The following is a 19,974-nucleotide window of genomic DNA, read 5'->3' on the forward strand; positions in this document are numbered from 1 at the left end:
ACACACACACACACACACACACACACACACACACACACACACATAGAGAGACAAGCATTATGGCGCTAACAGATTGAATAAAGCCTGAAGGCAGAGAGATGGACGAGCAGATTGGGAGAGAAAGAAATGACATAGATAGATAAGGATAGATGGATGAATGAGTGCTTGCCTTTTATCTTATATGTGATAGATAAAATGATGAAGTGATATACAATGATGTTGAAATGGAGTGATGATGGATAGATGGGGAGATAGAGGAGAAGAGGGGTGAGTGTAACTGTGATTGAGCTGATGGTCTATGTCAGAGTCTCTGACAGCGGTTTGTTAATCTTTTTTCTCTCGTCTGTCATCTTGACGCCTCTCTCTCTCTCTCTCTCTCTCTCTCTCTCTCTCTCTCTCTCTCTCTCTCTCTCTCTCTCTCTCTCTCTCTCCCTCTCCCTCTCCCTCTCCCTCTCCCTCTCCCTCTCTCTCTCAGCTTCTTCCTTTTCTTTTCCTTCTCTATTTGTTATGTTTGGGCTGAACTCGTCAGCAGTGTTTCAGCCCTCTGTGGTTTTACTCCGATAAACCCATGTGGTCAGACAGAAGGAAACTTAATGCACAGGATTGGAAATTGAATGAATGAATTGAAATTTCATTCTTAACAAGGAAGAAGAAGAGTATCTTGATTTAGAGTATAAATGAAGAATAAATCCAAGCTAAATAAATCTTACAGTAGCTTAGCTGTTTCCCTATACTGATGCATCCTCCTGGATAACTTTATTGTTCTGGGTCATATTTTAAGGTGATGCAGTATTGTTAAAGTTAAAATGTTTTTAAAGAAAGCCTGCTGCTTCTGGTCATATAATAAAGATCAGTCCACAGCTACCTGCTCCATTCATTCACTCACGTCCTCCTTTCTAAGAGTCTGCAGAGTGTTTCTTCTCTGGATGAGGAAAGAAGATGGCCCCATATTTTATAGAAGTGAAACTGGTCCTTTAACCCTCCTGTTGTCCTCGAGTCAAGGAAGGAAGGAAGGGAGGGAGGAAGGAAGAAGGAAGGAAGGGAGGAAGAAGGAAGGAAAGGAGGGAGGAAGTTTTCCTTCCCCTTTTCTCCCCTGTTTATTGTGCTCAGTCATCCAGTTCTGTCTTGTTATGTATTGTATGTTGTATATGTACGGACGAGTGATTGCTGTAATTTCGTTGTACTTGTACTTGTACTTGTTATAGTGACAAATAAAGCTATTCTGGAAGGGAGGGAAGAAGGGAGGAAGAAGGAAAGATGGAAGGGAGAAAGAAGGAAGAAAAGGAGGAAGAAGGAAGGGAGGGAGGAAGGAAGGAAGGATGGAAGAAGGAAGGATGGGAGGGAGGAAGGAAAGAAGGAAGGGAGGAAGAAGGAAGGAAAGGAGGAAGAAGGAAGGAAAGGAAGGGAGGGAGGGAGGGAGGAAGGACAGATAGAAAGAAGGAAGGAAGGAAAGAAGGAACAGTCAAAACAGACTGGGTCAATTTGACCCGGGAGGACGATACGAAGGTTAAGGAAAAACCTACGGTTTCCATAGACACAAACACCAGAGTAGATTTGATCCATTGTGTTATAACAGGATGTTGGGATATCTGCTGTGAAAGTATACATCATGTAGCAGAGGGCAAAGAATTTTAAGTAACTGATCTTTGTTAAAATAGAAAAAAAGCATTGGGAGTATCCCCAGGAAACAGGCAAATGGGGCAAAACTAAGCTGCCGTTCAGACCGAAAACAGCTGCCTGCCTGCTACTAGACAAGTGGTTCCTGCGTGCGTGTGTGTGTGTGTGTGGGGGGGGGGACGGGGGGACGAGGTGTTTCAGGTACTATTGACATTTTAATCTAAAGTAATCTGCCTTTTTTTTTTTGCGTTGGTAGCCACGCACCGATAGAGTGGTGTTTTTTTTCACATAGTGCTAAAGCTGGTCTTAACACTGCCTAAGAAATGACAGTGATTTGTGTTTGTTCAGTGCTATCTCTGCTCTCTCCATACAAAACCAATTTCTCATGCTGATACACAAAAACAAAAAACTGGCCATATCTGCCACCTGCACCCATAATGTCAACCAAGTATTTTCCTTCTCTCAGAAACTCTCGCTTAATTTATTATGATGTGAAGCAGAGCTCAAATTTTTACAGCTCTTTTTTTTTTTTTTGGACAGTTGAAAAAAGGGAAAACAAGTTGAAATGGGAAATATGGAGCGACAGAAGCTTTTTATTCTAAATGTTGCTTTGATTAAAGAGACTTTGTGAACCAAAAATAAGAGCAGTAAAAGCATGAATTGAAGTTGTTGTCCCTCTCTTCCCCTCTCACTCTTTTCCATTTATGTCATGTTTCTTTCCTTTTTCTTATTACATATTTTCATCCTCATCCAACTCTAATGTTTCCTCTCATCTCTTTCTTCCTTTTTTCTCCCTCCTTCTTCTATGTCTTCATCTCTACATCTCTCCCCCCCCCCTCCTTTCTCTCCCACCTTCCCCTCTTCCCTTTGCTCAAGTCGAGCCAGAGGCGCAGACACATTTTTCTTTCTGTTTTTTTTTTTTTTTTTTTTTATGAATAATGACATCATCTCCAAAAATTGTTGGAGAGGAAAAGGGCTGCGGGCCCCGTCTGGCTTTGACAACACTTCTCTTCTCTCTCTCTCTCTCTCTCTCTCTCTCTCTCTCTCTCTCTCTCTCTCTCTCTCTCTCTCTCTCTTTCTCTCTCTCTCTCTTTCTCTCTTTGGACTGAATTTGGCTGCTGCGGGATGATTTTCGGTAAAACGGTTGTGGCGGATGGTTGAAGAGGTCATTATGGTTTGATGTTTTTTTTGTGTCTCTTCCTACCAAAACACTGCAGGAGAGACCCAGAGGAAGAAGATAGTCTTTATTTCTCTTTCCCTTTCTGTTTCCCTGTCCTTCTCCACTCCCTTGCTTTCTGTTCTTTCCTTTCCAGTTTATCTTTTCTTCATCTCCTTTATGATTTCTCTCTCTGACTTTCCTCCTGCTTGTACCCCTGTCTGGCCATCTCTTGCCCCCTCCCCACCCCCCCCCCTCCCCCTTTCCCTTTCTCTCTTTCTCTCTCTCTAGTTTTGTCGGGGCCGAGTGGAAGTAATTAGCCGTTGCGTAACACCAGCTATGTGCAGACAGTGAACGGGGCTTTGGCAGCGACTCAACAGCCTGGGTCCCCAATGACAATGTCGAGCCGGAGAGGGAAATAATTACACATACACATGAGAAGAGCTGCACCTTTTCATAAAACCAAAGAAATGAGATACCTGTCATTTTATTTATTGCTTCGACCCCCCCTCCCCCTCCCTCCCACTCATCCCCTGCCTGACTGGTGGCCAAGATGGTGAACAGGAAGCCGTTGATTTCTGAATGGCGTGTAAAGCTGTGGCCATGAGAAGCGTCATGTGGAGAGACTCCCTACCAAAGTGGTTTATGTACCACTGGACAAAAAGATTGACTGTGCAGACTGAAAAAACAAAAAAAAAGCACTTTTTTGGAACATCACTCAACTGCTTGGTCAGCGTACAATTTCTTTGACGGACTAGTGATTTTTAAAGGTGTTGATTGATTGGTTGGCAAACTTAAATGTAAAGTTTATGTTATTGTAGCAGGACAATGGGAGTGGTTACAAGTCATGGAGTATCTGTAGGTCAGGTTTCTGGCAGCTGTCATCAGATGCAAAGCTTAGGTCGGATACGCATGGATGCTATGTAAAACCTTAAGTCAACAAGCTTGAAGCCCTGCCCAGAGGAGATGGAAGGTGTGAACACTGACAGAGAATTACTGATAAGGCACTAAAGCCTTTAGTGTGACTTCAAAAAAAAAGAAAAAGATCTGTTTCGGTTAAACTGCTGCTAACGATCAGACACACAAGAAAACTTTGCTACAGGTTGAAAACAGAGATGCTGCACTTTTTAAAGATGCCACCTGCAGATGTGTTTGGTTCTCAGTACAAGTAGTGTACTTCATCTAATATAGCAACTGAAAGACAGGATCCAAAGTCCATTTCAACTATTAGCCCGCATGTGTTCTGACAGCTGCCAAACACTGAACACATTATTACATTACGGAGATGTCAGTTTAAACTGAGTGCTGCTGAGAAAACATTAGGTAATTTGTTACTTTTTAAAAAATGTTTTCTGTGTTGGACTAAGAACTGTGGACTTGGCAGGTTCAGACTGGATGAAAATTATAATTGCCCTGGACCTTCCCCAGTAAAACTGATTGAGTTGGAATGGAGCTTTAGAGAGAGGAGGCACATATGTCAAGCTTTGCATTCAGGTGCAGGTACAGACAGAGAGGAAGCGCCAGCCAACACAATTTGAATAGATTCATTTCTATGGAGCATCATACAGTATGTAAAAATCATGGGTTGCTATTAATCATACAGATGGTTTCTGTTTATTTGTTCAAATGCATCAGGTTTCAGCCACATCTACAAACATACACAAAAACATACACAACACACCCCTCCACTGGATAAGTCAGACAGTGTTGCAGTGGGTCAGAAGGCTAATCAGCTGCTTATAACTGTGACTCACACACGCACACGCACAGATAATGGCTTGAGGACAGTAAGATGGAGAGAGATGGTTGGATAGTGAAGATGAAGGGCTGTCTAAATGTCATGTATTGCAAAGCTTCAGCTGCATTTAAAGCCTAGAAAGTCTACCTTGACATTTTCAGTTGTTGCCAGGTATTTCTCTGCACCATGCCTCTTGTCACATTGCGAGTTTAATAAACTTTATGTGTTCGCCCGCTTGCCTAAAATAGTTTTTTTTGGAATAGTTAACATTCTTCATTGAAATCATGGGACACAGCTAGCCACAAGTTAGCTCATTAGTGTGTTAGTGTGGTTTTAGTGAGGAATGCTAAGAGGACACTCATATTGCATTTTTTTATTATCTGTTTTGAGAAGACTTTGCATGACTTTTCATCACCAAGTCGGAACACTAACATGACACAAGAATGGTCCCTGCTGATTTTTTAAATGTGAATTTCAGCTGAGAAATGTCTGCTGTTAAACTCTAGTGAGGAAAAACAACAACTCAAAGCCACAGTCTAATACAGTCAATGTGTGCAAGCAGATTTGAAAGACAGTAGTACATTCCTTCATAGTCAGCAATTATATATAAAAAAAATCTTTGCTATTCTGTCACTTGCTTGGAGAAATCATCACATTTTTAAAAAAACTTTTCCTGTCTGGAAGAAAGAGAATTAAGAACGCCCGGATTAAAAATGACATTGGCTTTTCTTTCTTGATATATCTGATTGTAGATAAACAGCCAGCTAAAGGTCATGACTGAATACAGTACATCAATGTCACATAAAACAAAAGGAAAACCAGGAAGGAAAGTGTAAAAGAATGGTGGTTAGATGACTAAAAAAACTACATGGACTTAAACTGCCTGGCCCAGCTGCAGCCTTGTCCACTAGTGCAAGTCCCTAAGTGTTTACCGTTTATACACACGGTTAATCTGTGTGTGTGTGTGTGTGTGTGTGTGTGTGTGTGTGTGTGTGTATCTGAATGTCCACAACAACATCTGGAAATTCCCCAAAGATACTCTGTGGTCTTTCCAAAACAGCTTTTCATCAAATAAGATGACTAAGAGCAGCATCATCAGCCTCATAATGTACAGGGTCAGAGGGTTCACATGGACTAATAGCTTCCACACACACACACATGCACGCACACACACACACACACACACACACACACACACACACTCACACACACACACACACACACACACACACGCGCACACACACACGCGCACACACACAAGCACACACACCTCTGATGTTTTTTTGGTAATTTAATGTACCGCTCTTTATAAATGTCTGAGTGCCCTAAGTCACATGGATAAATTAATGACTAAGAGGCCGAAACAGTATTTGATCCTCTTGCTCTGGGAATTGTGGCCATGATTATTTTCTCAGTTAATCATTTTGTCTATAAAATGTCAGAAAGTATTAAAAAAAATGGCTGTTATACTTTCCCAGAGTCAAAGGTGATGTCTTTAAATGTCTTGTTTTGTTTAACTAACAGTCCAGAATACAAATAGAAAGAGTTTACTATCATATATGACAAAGAAAAGCATAAAATCATCACATTTGAGAAGCAGAAACCAGCTAATAATTAGCATTCTGCTTTAAAAATGACTAAAATGATTCTTCAACTATCAAAATCCTTTATCTTCTCACAATCAACTAATTGATTAAATGACGAATCGTTACAGCTCTAGATAGGACATCATACTCATATTGCCTCTCACTATGTGTTGAGCACATTTGATCATTTCACAGATTCCCTGCTGAAAAACATAAATTGAGCTGTAGAATATGAAGCATTGTAGGTTCATGTGTTCAATTAATTTTTCCCGCTGCAGCTTGAAACAGCAAACTCGTGTGGCCCAACCTTCATCTCGTCACGCTTTTTAGCTTCAGTTCATTTTTGGTTAAGTTCAACCAAGTTAGGTTTTTAAAATTATTATGATTATTTTGTGGTTGACATTCTCCAGACGTCCATCATGTCATGGAGGTTTTTGGTTTCCTGAAGTGGTCATTTACATTTTTTGTTTCATTAAAACAGACTATTGAATAGATGTTCTAGATTATAATAGGCTTAAGTATACTTGAATATACTTGTACTATTCTTGGTTTTGAAGTGTGTATTTGCTATACAGTATATGCTGTTAATACTGTGCCTGCTTTTCTGGTGGAGTTTCCCATGTTAGGGCTGTGTGAGAAATCACTCCCTCATTCACTCATATATTAGTGTTTATTATATCATAAAAACTGTCTTGTTTACTCTATAGTGAGCATTACATTGAGATTTCAGGCATTTGATTCAGCGTCATACCTGACAGGTGTAAATGAGATGTCAAGAAATCCATGTGACACCACTTATTTTTGGGCAGTCTATACAGTACATATGTTTTATGAACACTCAAATAAAATGCTAGGTAAATATAGTTTTCTATTGTGACTGGAGTGTTAACAACAGATTAGCTGGTTAATCAATTAGTTGACCGATGGAACTCACTGCAACTATTTTTATAGTTGAATAATCACTGTAGTCATTTTTGAAGCAAATATGCCAGAATTGTCTGGTTTCAGCTTCTCAAATGTGATGATGTAATGCTTTTCTTTGATTATCTTTGGGTTTTGGACTGTTGTTTAGACAAAATAAGTCATAGCAAGATGTCACATTTTACTCTTGGAAATTATAACAACAATTTTTCACTATTTTCTGGCATTTTTATAGCAAATAATTCATTCATTAACAACCTTAGCAGATGATGATCATCAGATGACTTGATGAACATAACTGTTATTTTAATTGTTATAAGCTGCCCTAACTGGATTGTATTACACTATTTGGTCCCCTCTTTCATGTCCCTCCTGATTGCTTGACACCTACCACTTGGTTTAGTAAATATACAGTAGAATGGTTGATTATAGCCTGGTTTAGCTGAAATTTCAACTGCTTCCCTAGATGCCTTATTTGCTGAATGACTGATGGGATAACCTAACGACTTTATAAGTACAAGCTGAATTCCTTGATGATGTGAATGGCAGCCAGACTGGAAGAAGTGCTGAGTGAATGGATTGATTGGCTGTTTACTGGATGAATGAAGAGATGGCTTTCTAAATAGAGAGAAGATTTGCATGGAAGACTTAGTGACCTGTTGATGGACGGTCAGAGCTACAGTACAACAAAAGCCAAGTTTACCCCATATTAACTGATCACTACATTGCTATGCAGGGTCAGTGGGTGTATTTCTGACCACAAGCTGATTTGGTTGCTTTTGGCTGGATGAGTGGGTGAATATGAGAACTGTATTTCTGAAAGTATGGGCTAAGGGAGCCAAATTGGGCCCTTGTGCTTGTATCTGGTAGGTCCCCATGACAAAACCAATAACATTATTCAGTGAGGAATGGCTTTTGATCTCTTTCCTCGGGGAAGGGGCTTAATAAACTTCTCAGTGAGGCTGGAGGAGGACTGTAATGGCAAATAAAGCAACATAATAATACATTTCCATTTCTGGCTGGGTTTACCAAGTCACTGGGTACATCTTTAACCACAGTTAAAGGAGACATCTTTTCTGACTGAACCATGCCTGGTTGATTGAGTCATTAATTGGCAGAGTGACTTGACTAGCTTATTTACCGACTGGCTGAATAGCGGGCCATTGGCAGAACTACTTGCCATTTGGGTGACTGGTTGCCTCCCTGGCCGATTAGCTGACATTTTCATTACTTAATGAGAAAATGTATGGTGTTACACACTCTTTGTAGTACTTGCCATTATCCAAGCACAAATTGTCTTCTTCCTTACTACTTGACTGGGTCAGTGGGGCTGTCATTTACCACATTTCAGGCCTGCTGCCTTGACTGGCTGACCGACCACAGCGACCGCTTGCCTGGGTGGCTCACTTGTTGACTGCCTGGCAGAACAGCCTTTTCCCTGACTGACTGAATGGATGAGTAAAGGGTCAATGAGGGGTTGAATGAAAATAAGAGCAAAATTCTCTGGCCTCTCATCACCGCCAGCATGTGGTTTGGTCACTGGGTGCTTTATTAATCACATAAAAGAAAAGCTGCCTTGTTTGATGACTGATTGCAATGACTGTGTGACTGGTTTGCTAAATGGGCATCTGACAGTATGGGTGATGGGAAGGACATGAGAATTGGGGTGGTTGAAAAGATTCACATAAGAATCTCGACTTGTATCTCCTTTGATTGTGAATTGATTCAGAAATGTTAAAAATCTAATTTCTAAATGTTAAAGTTAATAACGTGATGTTGACACGGAGCTCAACTGCAAAGGCAGTGCAGCCCCCGCACAGTCTACAACTAGTACACACTAGAGTTATTTTGTAGTTCATCATCAAAAAAGGCAGCAGTTGCAATAATGTTTTGACTTTATGACTAAATTATTATATTTGCGAAGCCCACAGACTTACGTTAGCGGAGCAGCAAACTCCAGCAGTAACAAACGAGTCCGGTTGACCAACACACACTTCAGCATTAAACAATTTAAACCAAATCTGAAGTGAGGAAAATAACTCTCAACAGTCTGTTTCACCTCAAAAACTCTGTAGCTAACTGTGCACCAGAGACATGACTTTAATAACAACACAGCAGATCACCAGCATCCCCCTCAGTTTGTTATTCTCATACTGGCAGGAGACTGTAAGATGCTTTCAAATTAATTAATTAATTAAATAATGCAGTTAACTTAAAAAAAAAGAAAAAAAAGGGCTGTGGACCATTTATCTTAATTGCCAGTTATGTTTCACATTGTATTTCAGAGGAATAAGGACACGAGTGAATGGTTTGGCACACAGTATACTAAATCAAGAGAAAATAGTGCCCTCTTTATTCAACTGTGAATCGGTTTTGAGTTGAGAATTTATTCTGAATTGAATCATGACATTCCCAAAGATTCACATCCAAAAACAGAAGAACTTTTCTCTTCTGTTTTTGGCCACTAACCAACCAAAAAGCACAATGACTGTTTGAGTGGTTCATCTCTTAACAGATTTTAGGCCGCCTGCCTGATTGTATTGACTGACCGGCTGGATGGTGACGGTTGGCTGACCTCACAAAAATGACAGAGAAGTCTGAACTGGCAGGCTAACTGAATGACTGGTTGCTTGCCTGCCCGGCTGGCAGGCTGACTCTCTGACCGCAGTAACTGAGTGTTGGCCAGAACCGAGCCGGTTTTCTGGTTCCAGCGGGTGAGTCAGACTCCAGCTAAACCCATTCACCTCTGGAGGCTTGCGGGCAAAGACTGGCTTCAGCTTGGGGGACTGGAACCTGCGAAATTTAAACATTTTATCTCCAAACAATACTTGTTAACCTGCTGAGGTGTGTGTCTGTGTCTGTGTATGTGTGCGTGTGTGTGTTGGGGTTGGCAAAGCAGCTTGCCAAAACCTAAATGTGCTGGCATGTGCCTACTCCACATTCCCCACCCAGAGATTCAGTTGGCAGTTTTTGATTTATTTAACCTTTATTTAGCCAGGGTAGAGTTATTAGGTGCCATTGACAAAAAGAAACTAATTTGGAGACTTAACCAAAAAGCCAAGTAGCTGATGTTTGTGCAGGGAAGAAGTATGAAGAGGAGGACTGGCTGAGTTGATAAATGAATGCGGCTTTCTTAAATTACATCGGGAGAAAAACAATTCTGTGTGTGTACTTGTGTGTAAAAAGCAATTCCCCAGTTCACAACCCAGCATGTGGTGTGTGTGTGTGTGTGTGTGTGTGTGTGTGTGTGTGTGTGTGTGTGGCTGACGGTATAGGCTACCCCTGAGCTCAGTGTGGGCTGATTTTGAGTGTGTTCAGTGTGAGCATGTGTGTGTTCATGTGCCTTTGTTGTTCCCCACATGGATGTCATGTGTCATGTGAGTAAACCCAAGAGCCATGTGTGGGAGTCTGGGCTGTGTGTGTGTGTGTGTATGTGTGTTTAGGCGCCTGCGTTCATGAATGCATAGTAAGTTTATGAATGTGTGCTTCCGTGTGTGTGATACATGTGTGAGTTATCCCTTGGGTATTTTCTCGTAAATGCTGGATATCATCCACTGCTTTTTTTCTCCCTCCTCTACACGAAAACTCTCTCTTATTTAGACACACATAACTCGCACAAACACCCATATTTTCGCTCTACTTCACTTCCTTTCTTCCCTCCTTCATCTAAAGCCTGGGTTAGCATCCACTCCTCTCCTCGTCTACATATCCAGTTCCAGTAGTTCCTCTGTGGTATGGCACATCAAAGCCCTTTGCCTTCTGCACTGTGGGTTCGGCAACATCTGGACCACGCCGTCCGCCTTTTACCAATCTACCATCTGCCAGCTTCACTTGACTGGTGTGTGTGTGTGTGTGTGTGTGTGTATGTATATGTATGTGTGCGTAACGGCGACAGAGGGAGAGTGAGACACAGGAGACGATAGTAGATAGATAGTGAAGTCCCCTTTCTTCCCTCCACTGATCCCTCGGGTGCTCGTGTGTGCACGCTCAATTTGACTAACCGTGTCACAATTAATGTGTCAAGCAGCAACTGACACTTTCCTTTGTGTCTGTATCTCTTTCTCTTCTTTCTCCGCCTTGCTTAAAGTCACTTCAAAAGTCTTGATAGGGGTTTTAAGCATCGCTCCCAGTGCTGTCAATACCAGCCTCCTATATTTGTGCCTCTCTTTAACCTCATCTCCTTGCCCCTCCCCAACGGTAACATAAGGGAGGCTAGTGCACCCTGGCTGGCCACTTAAATTCAACCGCCTCTAGGAGAGTAAACACTTTTTACTGCTGCTTTGTCTCCCAGTGGAGCCCTGAGGCCCAGGCCCCACATAAAATCTCCTCCCTGGATTTAGATGGATGGATATAAATAAAGCAGATAAACCGACAGATGAATAGATTGAAATCGAATGACACACAAGACATTTCCTCTGTCGGTTTTAAACTGTAAGACAAAAGTACATCTGATAATGTGACTTCCTCGTTATTTATCTAAATGGCACAGACTGTTCAGATATCTCTTATATAAACAGTGATCTGATTTTATGTTATACAGTGGAGATACAGCATTAAGGAAGGTTTATAAATGTTTTTTTTTTGGTAAATAGTGTTCAGATGTAGTCAGGGTTTCCCTACAGGTATTTTTACTTTAGCTTCAAAGTAAAAGACCAACACAAGAATATCAGTCTGTTATTAAATAAGCAGCAAAACTCTTGATTTGGCACAGTACAGCTAAAGAAGAGCAGCAGCAGCAGACGCCAGGAACAGAACTTGGTAACTTGTTAAGCAGAACAAACTGCAGCATATGTCTTTTGAATTTTGGTTTTGGAAAAATCATTCTTCACTTCTGTTTGGCTAAAAAGGAACAGATGTGACCAAAGTGGTAATTCTTTTCCATGATATAGCAACTTTTCTGACCACAACTTATTCTCAAAAGATCAATCCATATACAACTACTTGTAGGGAGTGCTGGGCCAGTGTTAATATGTAAAAATGGATTACCTCAATTAAACATATTGAAAGTCCCTAAACACAGTTTGTGGTTTTTTGATTGAACTATTTATTTTCTTGGTGCCAGTCTGACAAGTTTATTAAATTATGTATTCCAGACAACAATGATTCAGTGCAAAGGAAGCATGCATTATACTTTTCATGTTCCCCAACATGTCAGGAAATTGAGTCTGGCAAAAAAAAGAAAACAAACACAGAAAAAGCATTAAAGCCTTAAAAAGCCTTTAAGCCTTTAAAAGTTCAGTTTAGTTCATAATGAAAAAATGAGAAAACAATTCAAAAGCAAAATGAGCTCCATAAAATAATCTTCTATGGAAAAATTGTTACATTACACAAAGCTAGAATATATTGATCTTGAATACACTTTAAAGGTGTATTACACCATATTACAGCAACAGGAGAGGTTTACATCTGAAGGCATAAAACAGTACTAGACTGCAACAAGGTAAGCTGAATGGTTTTAGACCTGTTGTTGATGTAAAGTGAAGGAACACATTAATGTTTAATGTTAGGTAGTCAGAGTCATCACAAGTTAAGTGAAGCTTTTAAGTCTACAAGTAGGATTGTTACTGTACTTCCTTTTCAAGGGTGTGTACTTGTCTTGTTTCAGTCTGCACTGGAAGAAAAGTATGGAACACATTTTGAGAAATAAACACTTTTTTGGAGGATTAGATTAAACTTTATTGTCATTGCACAAACGACTGAGACCTACATGCACATGAGAAGCTTGATACCATTCTAATATGTGTACAATAAATATTAAGCTACAACTAGCAGCACATTAGCATGGTTTAGCATAAAGACTGGAAACATGGGTGGAAAAATGGCTACTCTAGTTGTGTCCAATGGTGACAAAATCCACCTAGCACCACCTTTAAAGCTAACTAATTAATACGTTACATCCCAACCAATGTGTAAAAACTATAAGTGTAAAACTATGGACGAGACTCCAGGTCTTCTAATCCAACTCACAGCAAGAAAGTGATGAAGGGTATTTCCAAAAATGTTGAACAGTTCCTATAAAGTTCTTGATTTATGGGTGTACAAATGTTGGCACAAGTGGTTCCACTAATCCACAAATTAGCATATGATGTCCCCTGTGACAGCAGCTTTGCCAAGTACGTATTTTTAAGCAGGGAAAAACCCTCAAATAGATATGAACTAACTGCCTTGTCTGTCCTCTTTCCCTTATCTAACACGAGTGTTAAAGATGACCTTTTGAATGGCCTCTATCTGTCTGACTCTATATTCACTGCCATAAGGATAAACAAAAGTGAGCGGGAGAGAAAGAGGAAGTGATAAAGAGAGAGATAAATGGGAGGGAGATAAATTGGGGAAGGAAGAGGGGGCGGGAATGGAGGGATAGCAACAGAGAGAGTGACGATGGAGTGAATTATCCAGAGAAGGAGGCGTAGATAGAGACACTGCGGGCAGGAGGGATGTTGATGGTGGAGGAACTGAGGGAATAAGTAAACAAACAGGTAGATGCGGCGGTTGAGTGGAGCGGTACGACTGCAGATCTGCTGGGAATGACAAAGAGAGAGAAAAAGAGAGATGGACAAACAAAAGAGCTTTGCCATTGCTTCAACAAATAACAGTGGTACCCTCATCCCTCTCTCTCTCTCCTCTCCTCCCTTGTGTTGCCTCTCCGCTGTTGTCTGTGTATGTGGGTTTAATCGAAGCTTTCAGGCACAGAATTAAAGCAAGTGGGAATGTACCTCTGAGGAGCAGGCATGAAGCAGTGTACTCTGCTAATGCAAAGGAGAAATTGAAACAGTGCTATTCAAAACAGCCCTGCAGCAGATGAAGATGATTTTTAAGAAAACGGGTTGAGGTATTTTCCACTACAATAAAAGAAAAAAAAAGTCCTTAATTTCCTCACAAACACAGATATGTTTTATCTTATGCTAGCTGTATGGCTCTATGGATGATAGTGATGGGCGGTCAGCTGTGTAGTTTCCCTCCAGTGCTTGATAGCTATTGGATGACATTTGGTGCAGACATTCGTGTCCCCACAGGTTGACTTTTGAATGTTGATTTGTCCAATAGCATTCTGATGTTAGCATTTATTTCAAAGGTGGCATCACAGAGCCGCTAGCATGGTTGTAGCCTTGTTTCACTTTATAAAGCCATGACATAATGTTCAGTAGGGTTGCAACTAATGTCTGTTTTCAGTATAAAACATTAAAAAAGCTGATCACAATTTCCTAAAGCTTTTGTCCAACAGTCCAAAACCCACAGATGTACAGTTTGTAATCACATCAGACAAAGAAAAGCAGCAATCTTCACAGCTTTGAAACACGATTTAGGGAATATTTCTGTTGATCGATGAATTGTTTCAACTCAAATTTTTTCTTTTGGAAAGGAAAGTACAGCCATATTCACCTGACACTAGAACTACTTTCACGAGCAGACCTGATTTATAGAAAGTAAACTGTCGCTGATGTCACAGTGGCTAGAGGGGCTTACAGATGTACCAAACCCATCCGATGATTTGGCTGCACCTGTGGCCTGTTTTTCTCCCACTTCCCAATAAGAAGGTGGTGTTTGTGTCTTGGTGTGCGACAGAGCAGCGCATGTTTTTAGCAGGCGCTCTCGTCTGGAGGGCTGCTGCTGGTGGTGGTGGTGGGCTGTTTTTGAAGTGCTGGTGGGCTTACTGGAAGTGTGTCAGACAGGGGAGGAATGCAGGAAGAGGGTGGGAGCCTATGTGTGTGTGTGATGTATGGAGACAGGGTTGGGGTAGCCCCTTACTCTTGATGTGTTCATATGTTTAGTATGTGTGTTTGAACATTCCTGTGTGTGTGTGTGTGTGTGTGTGTGTGTGTGTGTGTGTGTGTGTGTGTGTGTGTGTGTGTGTGTGTGTGTGTGTGTGTGTGTGTGTGTGTGTGTGTGTGTGTGTGTGTGTGTGTGTGTGTGTGTGTGTGTGTGCCCAAGGCTTCAATGCTTCAACCCATTATTCCACCCCCCTTGTCTCAGTTTCAAAGCCCACAGGGGTTTCCCACAGTGTCTCTCGTAGTAAAGTTGACACTGGGGTGATTTTAGCGCCACAATAGAGCAATATTTTAGGGGATATAAAGGAAAATGTTGTTCTAAACACAGCTGGGAATTTTCGAACCAATGAATGAAGAGGAACCACTGTGTAGTCTGTGACAGTATCTTAAAGGTTTCTACATGATAAAAAGGAGAATTTTCCCATGACAACCTCAATTAAATTAAGAAAACACCCGGGTCATCTTTACTGTCTACTGAGAGGAAATTAGTTTTACAGCGACAAGAAGAAAAGGAAGACAGATGATAGCAAACACACTACACCACAACTGATATCGCTCCCCTTTATAACTTAGCACGTAAACATCCTGGCCTCCCCTGGGCCTGCAAAAAAAAAAGAAAGAAAAAGTGATGTCTTAATATTCATGTTACGAAAAAGCCGGTAAGCTACAGCGAGCGTTCATTGTAGCTCCCTGCGGCTCAGATTTGGATCAGCTTCCTTAAAATTTGAAGCATCACAGTCGGTGGCATCAAAAGAATCCAAGCTTGTGCAGATTATTAGCAGATCATTTCTAATCTTTCCTCAGTCTGGTCGGGTTGACACTTTCTTCTCTTGGGACCATCAAGTTTATCTTAGAATCCAAGCCAATTATTGGACTGTTCAGCAAAGCAGTTTATAGGAAATGACTTTCCTTTCAGCTGTTTCCATACTCTTCTCAAACCATTTCAGGAGGAGAGAGAGAGGTATGTTCTACCAAACGTATAAACCTGCCAATTAATAATACTTCATAAAGCCTTATTTACACTGAAGAAATTCAAGAAGTTAAATCAGCACATTTGTCAAGCCTGCCACAAAGGATTCTAGCTAATCCTGCTAAATTAAAAATACTCCTACTTTGCAGTATGTTCATTTAAGTAGAAGTATAATTACGTGTCAAACTGATTTTAAACAGAAATAGCTACGTTTAATCACATTGAAGGGTATTGAGTTACTGTTTAAAGATTCTTTCCAGACATTTATTAAGTCATAAAAGTACTCTGCTTGGAACAATAATATATGTCTGATGTGGTTTTTCTACAAAATAGAAAGTGTAATTACCACTTTTAAAATTCTTATAATGCCATCTACTCCTTCTCCGTCATTAAGACTCTCTGAATATGTAAATGTATACATATCAGATGTTTAACTGCTGGATGCATGATGTCTTCTACTTCACTGTGAAGTCCATTCTAAGTGTACCTGCACTAGAGGCTTTAAGTTCCCATATCACACTTGTGTTAGTTGAACGATGGACCGGTATTGAATTTCAGACTAGTTGTCACAAATCACCTTCTAGTGTCAAAATCTGCACGTAATTCATTCTGCACAGTGAAGCCCAAGCAAGGCGAAACATATTTTTAAGTGCAGTGGATCTTTAACTAAATGTACTGAAGCATGTCTTTTTCATGTCTGACTATGTGCCTCCTATCCTTGATCTCATCCATCATTTGTGACAGCACTTGAAGGCAGGATGCGGCAGAGGTTATTTGTGAATGTGTAGTACCACAGTAATGAGGTTAAAGAAGTTTGTACTGTAACTGGAATACCGATCCTATCTATGTGTAGTAACTGTTATTAGATTAGACTGAAATTGAAAGAGTAGTGTCTTCCTTTATGCTGTTACGGGAAAAAAGTAATATGATCATCACAGAAACATTTTTCCCCAACACACAAAACGACATCTAAGGATGGTTAGAAATGATGATGATGATGATGATGTCAATCAATCATCAACAAGTTTGACCTGTGCCAGTCTCCCTGTCGTATTTGAGGGTTTCATATTCTTTGTGGATCAGCGGGAACTAGGATCAGTATATCAATAATAACAATTCCTGCTATGTTGATGTTAAGACAAGAGGGAAAACTCAAGCTGTTGTGGGACAAAAACTGAGTTTCCTCTTTCCAGTAACAAATATGTGTTTTATAAAGCAAAGTATCACACTGAGATCAGCAAAATGTTTTTTTCTCTTTCTTGGAGTGATTTTTGCTTTACTGCTCCCTCCAGCCAACTTCCAAACCTCCCAACATTTTACTGCAGTTTTCATCAACCCCCCTCTTATCCTTTAACCACAGGCCAGGTGTGTGTGTGTGTGTGTGTGTGTGTGTGTGTGTGTGTGTGTGTGTGTGTGTGTGTGTGTGTGTGTGTGTGTGTGTGTGTGTGTGTGTGTGTGTGTGCTCTGGCAGCTGCAGAGAAGGAGGAGGTGAGGCACAAACAGAAAACTGCAACCAGTCAGCCTTTCACACATTTGGCTGTGACTCCACTGTGGTCTCCTTTGTAATTAACAGGGGAAGAAGGTTAATGAGGAACTGACATTAAAGTAAAAGACATTAAATTAAAGGACTACGAAAAGCCACAATGTTTTATTTGTACAGATTTATTTTAACCTGTGACTGTTAAAGACAAGTCATCAGTAGGACACCACTCTGATGAAATGTATTATAAATATAATCTACAATACAGTACAGCAGGGGTCTTCAACGTTTTCCAGGCCAAGCACCCCCAAACTGATGGAGCGGGGACCCCCTACTTATGTATATTGTATAAAATGTGTTTTATATTAAACTGGTCCTATAGTGCCATGTATAAATGTACCTTGTTATTGTGCATTCAATACTAAGATAGGGGTTCCTATTACACTTGGTGTCGGTCCGGGAAGGGGGGGGGGGGGGTTGTGATCGGTGCTGGTCCGGGTGGGGTGGGAGTGCGATCGGTCTAATAAGCGGCAGCACAGAGCTATAAGGACGCTTTGCTCTCACACACGCTGTATTTATAGTCACACAAACACACACGCACGCAGTCACTCTCTAGTTTGCACTCTTGCTCGCTCCAGATTCCGGGAGATTGGATCTCATTTGGGGGCGTCAGGGAGCCGCTATCAGTATGCTGGAGACTCCTGGAACTTCTGGGAGAGTTGGTATGTCGTGATTGGCACAGCAGCGATAGGGGCGGGTCCTCCTCGTTGGCGTGACAGGTGTTGTGAATGAACCGGTGCCCAGCTTGAAAGAGCTCCTGTGTGTCGCTGAATGTGTGCACTGCTGACTGAAAGATGTCTTCTGCCTCCATCTATCTGTTCACTACAGTGTGTTGGATTCATGTTAATGTGTATTTAAAGACATTTCAGTTTGTGGAAACAATTGCGAGGGGGAATATAAAAAAAAATGTCTAATCAACCAAAACTTTCGCGACCCCCCTGCAGTACCTCCGCGGACCTCCTGTTGAAGACCTCTGCAGTGAAGTGTTATATTGAAAGACACTTTACAAACCTGCCACGTATTATTTTAAAGTACTTGCCCTTTTACAAACTGTTTCCATGGACGCCTTCTCACATGGTTTAGTGTAAAGTTAAGCTAACAATGTTGGGAGATGATGTTTCTTTTCTTGATCCCGCCTTCTTAGCTCTGATTGGTTGGCTATTTCACCAACTGACTGCACACACACACACACACACACACACACACACACACACACACGGCTACTGTACTGTATATAATCTCTGAACAAATCAGAGATGTGGGCAGCGGGAGAGGGGATCAGGCTAATCAAACACAATAACAACTAATTAGCTAGTAACATAACAATTTAATTACAGTGCATCTCTGACATTTCATTGCCTGCACCACTTCCTATTTTGTACTGTAATACAATAACGCTTTTTGTGTGTGTGTGTGTGTGACATTTGTCTCAGTGGCAAACAATGCAAAGGCCAGTAGAGGGGACCACAGGGGCCCTGTTTGTATGGTAATTAGACTAATCTCTCAAAATGAATACGCTAATGGTTTAGTGATGTTAAAAATGCTATACTTAGCGCCTTGGATATACTAGATTGCAGGTTCGGGCTGTATTTACTTGAGAAATGTTGATTTAGCAAAAGTAAAAAAAGTGAAGGTGAAAAAAATCCCATGCGTTGGCAAAAAGACAAATTGCCAGCAGCATTGCTGGAGGCTCTGCAATGAAGCAGCTCTCAGTGTTGGGCTGCTGGAGGAGCAGAGGCAGAAATTTGGCCTATTAACTTTTGTCTTGGGGTGACACAGAAGAGCAGACATAAAGAGAGGTGGGAGTAAGTGCTCTCAGTCTGTCTGTTTTAATCACCCCTCCCGTTTGCTCTCTTTCTCTTCATCTTTCATGCAACATCCGTACTTCTCTCCTTCTGCTTTCAGCGGCTCTTTGGCTTTTGTCTCTTGTAGGATTAGTTACAATTAACCAACAGATGGGATTGGTTCAGGTCAGGTTAAAGAAGGGCTCAAATCAGATTGTTAGAATATGAATTTGGCAGGACCCTGTCGGCATCCCGTTGTTTTCAAGCGACAAAACCACATCCTGAGCGAGACATGTCCATATCAAATGTGCTTGATATCACCGTGTGTCACTTGGGCCACTGACATTTCAGCAATGTCTGTCAACAACAGTATGCCAGAGTGTCATTGCAAGTTTTATTTCTTCTAGCTTTAATTTTTTAACAAAAAATAAAGAAAATACAGAAAAATAAATTTTCTGTTTAGTTTTTCCTGTTTCACTTATTGTCTTTATCATGCTAGTTTCAGCCAGGTAAGAACAGGTACAAACATGTCCTGAGAGAGAGAAGTTGTTCCTGTAGATGATTCTTGAAAAAGCCAAAAGTATGTGAAAACTTGATTACATCCTTATACAGTATGAGTCAAAAGTCTAGACACACATTCCCATTCACCTGAATGAGGAGGTGTGCCCAACCTTTTGACCGGTACAATATAATAGTACATTCATTCATTTTCTTTACCTCTCATCCTCTAGAGGGTCATGGGGGGTCTGGAGCCAATCTCACCTGACATTGGGCGAGAGGTGGGGAACACCCTGGACAGGTTGCCAGTCAATCACTGGGCAAACATACAGTATAAAGACAGACAACCATTCACGCTTACATTTACTCCTATGGACATTTTAGAGACACCAATTAAC

The 19,974-nt window shown here is 41.0% G+C and overlaps 1 protein-coding gene across 1 annotated transcript in view; it reads left to right on the top strand.

Annotated features, from left to right (window-relative positions):
* Positions 1–19,974, top strand: part of jade2 (jade family PHD finger 2) — a 158,790-nt gene that overhangs the window by 60,892 nt on the left and 77,924 nt on the right. Inside the window, 1 exon segment of the mRNA XM_053331049.1 lies at positions 10,062–10,128. Coding sequence (XP_053187024.1) covers positions 10,062–10,128 — 67 coding nt within the window.

The sequence above is a fragment of the Scomber japonicus genome, chromosome 13 (assembly GCF_027409825.1).
Source record: "Scomber japonicus isolate fScoJap1 chromosome 13, fScoJap1.pri, whole genome shotgun sequence".
Classification (NCBI taxonomy): domain Eukaryota; kingdom Metazoa; phylum Chordata; class Actinopteri; order Scombriformes; family Scombridae; genus Scomber; species Scomber japonicus.